Genomic DNA, 784 nt, shown 5'->3' on the forward strand with positions numbered 1-784 from the left:
CTGCTGCAGCAAAAGCTGCACCCGCAGCACCTGCTGCAGCAGCTGCTGCTGCAGCTGCTGCAGCACCATCGAATTCCCCATGGATAGAGAAAGCGGAACTGCCGCTGCAGCAACAGCAACAGCACCAGCAGCAGCAGCAGCAGCAGCAACAGCAGCAAGGACAGCAGCAGCAGCAGCAGCTGCTGCTGCAGCACGAGGTGTATGCGGAGCAAAGGCAGCAGATGGAAGACGAAGCAGCGCAGTGGGCAGCAGCTGTGCAGCAGCAGCAGCAGCAGGCGAGAGAAACACTACACGCGATTGCAGAGACCCTCAGCAGCAGCAGCAGCAGCAGCAGCAGCAGCAGCAGCAGCAGCAGCAGCAGCAGCAGCAGCAGCAGCAGCAATGGAGGCAGCAATCCCTAGCAATTCAATTTGTTGTTCAAAGGTTTGTGCAGCAGCAGCAGCAGCAGCAGGTGCTGCTGCTGCTGCTGCTGCTGCAGACACAAAATTAGGTTTAAAACTAATAGCTACAGCAGCAGATGCTGCTGCTGCTGCTGCAGTGCTTCATGCTGCAGCAGCAGCAACAGCTACTGCTGCAGGTTTTCATGCTGCAGCGGCGCGTATGTGCTGCTGCTGCAGCTCCTGCTGCTGCAGCTCATCCTGCTCCAGCAGCTCCTGTTGCTGCAGCAGCTGCTGCTGGTGCTGCTGCTGCTGCTGCTGCTGCAGCTGGTGCTGCTGCTGCTGCTGCTGCTGCAGCACTTCATGCAGCAGCAGCACGCATCGCTCTTGCTTCGGCATCTGCGTAG

General features: G+C 59.2%; 1 protein-coding gene across 1 annotated transcript in view; it reads left to right on the forward strand.

The window, feature by feature from the left end:
• The window catches only part of EMH_0008430 (uncharacterized protein), a gene marked incomplete at both ends in the record, with an annotated part of 1,412 nt that overhangs the window by 356 nt on the left and 272 nt on the right, over positions 1-784 (forward strand). The window contains 2 exons of the mRNA XM_013498350.1: positions 1-423; positions 735-782. Of these exons, the coding sequence (XP_013353804.1) occupies positions 1-423; positions 735-782 (471 nt within the window). The remainder of the gene's footprint in view (positions 424-734; positions 783-784) is intronic.

The sequence above is a fragment of the Eimeria mitis genome, genomic scaffold (genome assembly GCF_000499745.2).
Source record: "Eimeria mitis Houghton genomic scaffold, Emh_scaff336, whole genome shotgun sequence".
NCBI lineage: Eukaryota > Apicomplexa > Conoidasida > Eucoccidiorida > Eimeriidae > Eimeria > Eimeria mitis.